Source organism: Cebus imitator, unplaced genomic scaffold (assembly GCF_001604975.1).
Source record: "Cebus imitator isolate Cc_AM_T3 unplaced genomic scaffold, Cebus_imitator-1.0 Scaffold471, whole genome shotgun sequence".
Lineage (NCBI taxonomy): Eukaryota > Metazoa > Chordata > Mammalia > Primates > Cebidae > Cebus > Cebus imitator.
Window position 1 is genome coordinate 1161430 of NW_016107786.1, and position 2543 is coordinate 1163972.

Genomic DNA, 2543 nt, shown 5'->3' on the forward strand with positions numbered 1-2543 from the left:
CATGAATATTGGCACTGTTTATTTCATGTTTATATGTGAGTTTCTATGCATAAAAATCCCAGTAAGACTGAATGGTTTAGATCAGTCCATTTTTCCCCAACAAAAGAATCCCTAACTTCTAGATTTTAAAAATTGCACTCTTGCTTTTGCGTTTTAGTACAAACAGAACACAAATATATTTCTTTTATATCAGTGCAACCAGTTAATAGACATGTTATTTTTTAAAAAGTAATAAATTTTGTGAATGTTATCATTTAAAAAAATCCTATACAGAATCACAACACTGTCAGAATCTATGTAGTGCACGCACAAGTGCCTCATTATTTTGAATTCACAGTTCTTTTCTCGCAAAAACCTCAAGAGTTCAAAGAATTAATAATACACACCATGTGGATAATTTGGGGTTAAAAAACCCATGGCTCTGGGCAACAATAATTACAGTTAATAACATACACCCACAAAGACTGTTCCTAAAATTTTCAACTTGGTTTGCTATAAATAAAACATTCTGAAATAAAGCCTTCTGCACACTGACAATACTTATCAGACATCAGCGAGGCCACAGTGAAGGGGAGTGACTTACATTAAAAGGACAGGGTAGCAGCTGGTTTTGGGATGGCATACCTCATATATTCTGCTCAGAAAACATGAAGGCATTTACAGAAAACTCAATTATGCACAGACAAATATGGAGGGCTTCTCTGCACTATCAACAGTGATCTCGGTCCCCAGTATTTAAAAAGCAAAAAATATCTTCATAAACACAACTGAAGATGAAGGCTCTATCCAGGAGAATGCATACAACAGGATCAAAGAAGTACTAGTAGTGTGTCGGTGATCTTTTTCCTGGCATTAACTGGCATGAGCATTTTTGGCATGTTGGATATTTAACTATCTCATGTTAACCATGACTACGATTAAGTAAGCCATCTGAATGATAAACAAAGAGTGAAAACACCCCCGGTCCTTAACAGCAGGAAGCATCTAGTTCAACATTCTACACAGAGCAGGTGCTCAAAATGTGCTGGTAACTGATGGACTATCTTACTCAAGGAGCCTGTTAATTATATGTAACACCTACTGAGTGAACCTAATAAATGCTTAAAGACATGACTTACATGTCTAATAAATGTATATGAACATGACTTAAAATAGTTCATATAATTGTTGTACTTCCCTAAAGAAAACTTGTAAACATCTGGTGAGTGTCTAATGGTACAGCATTAAAAACTGGCCAAAAAATGCCCAGAAAACATTTGGCCCTTCAGCACCCGAAGCTCTCAAAATATAATGTTAAACATCTCTGCTACAGGGATTTCAGTAGTCTGAAAAATTTCATACCTGAGTGGCTTAAATGTTCTCTCCTAAATTTTAAGTAAGTGCAAGAAGTTTTACACTCAGGAATTGCATAATTTTTTATCTTTCCTCAACAGAAAACATTGAATGATATAGAGGTAGCGTAACTTACTAAATTAACTTTAAAAAAACAAAAACCCCCCAAAATCAAGGTTATTTTCCATAGTCTTAATAGAGCTATTACAAATGTTTAAAATCTCACAATCGAGGCTTTCTTCTACCTAGTTTTAGATATCTCACTATTCCGACCCCTTCTTTTACTGTGAGAATATTTATGAGTCCAGGCACCCCGTGGCCCAGTGGCATCTACTGCAACATCAATGACAGAATCTGGAGTCATCCATCTCAAGAAAATGAGGAAGAGGAAGTTGAAAACAGCCAACAAAGCAAAGATGTAGCCTGTTACTGGGCCGCAGTGAGAGATAAGTCTGTCCAGTCGTTTGTCCATTGGCAACACAGCTTCCACTGACACCCGGTCATATACCTGGAGGGAGAGAAGCCAAGTGCTTTCACCTATCACCCCATCACCCATCCCATGATAAGCGACGACCGGATCCTGCAGGAACATTTTATAAACAAATGCAAACGAAAGTCGCTTGTGTTTTGTTATTGTTGTTGTCATAGTAGTGATAACCTTAATGAACTTAATCATGATAATTATTGCCATTTGATTCAAAACTGATTGGGTACTTATTCTGGGCAAGACACCAGGCTAGAGGCTGGGTGATACAAAGAATAAGCCACAGTCCCTCTCCCCTAGGGAGTCACCATCAATTTAGCCAACTACTAGAATTCCAAAGTCCTGCAAAGTCTGAACAGCTTTTGGGGTCACCACTGTAGCGTCAATATTTAATTTAGCAGTACTGAAGCTGGACTTGCCTTTGAAGATTCCTTGACTAAGCTGAGATAGGTCTCAACGGCATCTGGGAGACATCAACCATGAGCAGAAAGCTACAATCTAGCATGCTTCTGGGAAAACAGAGGCTGTTCTTTCAACAGCAGCATGAGGCTATACACGTTACTGAGCATGGATGGTGAAGACATACAGAAACATTTCATGGATTTCAAATAAAATAAAATAAAGAGATAGAGGAAATTTCAGTAGATAGTATAGGTCAAACGTTGGCAAATGAAATGACGCTTTTTGCTGAGAACTGGAAGTAGGAGGCTTGCTTTTTAAAACACTG

The 2543-nt window shown here is 37.7% G+C and overlaps 1 protein-coding gene across 1 annotated transcript in view; it reads right to left on the reverse strand.

Annotated features, from left to right (window-relative positions):
* Positions 1–6: 6 nt before the first annotated feature.
* Positions 7–2543, reverse strand: part of PIGA (phosphatidylinositol glycan anchor biosynthesis class A) — a 16454-nt gene continuing 13917 nt past the window's right edge. The window contains exon 4 of the mRNA XM_017512352.2: positions 7–2065. Coding sequence (XP_017367841.1) covers positions 1574–2065 — 492 coding nt within the window. The 3' untranslated portion in view covers positions 7–1573. The remainder of the gene's footprint in view (positions 2066–2543) is intronic.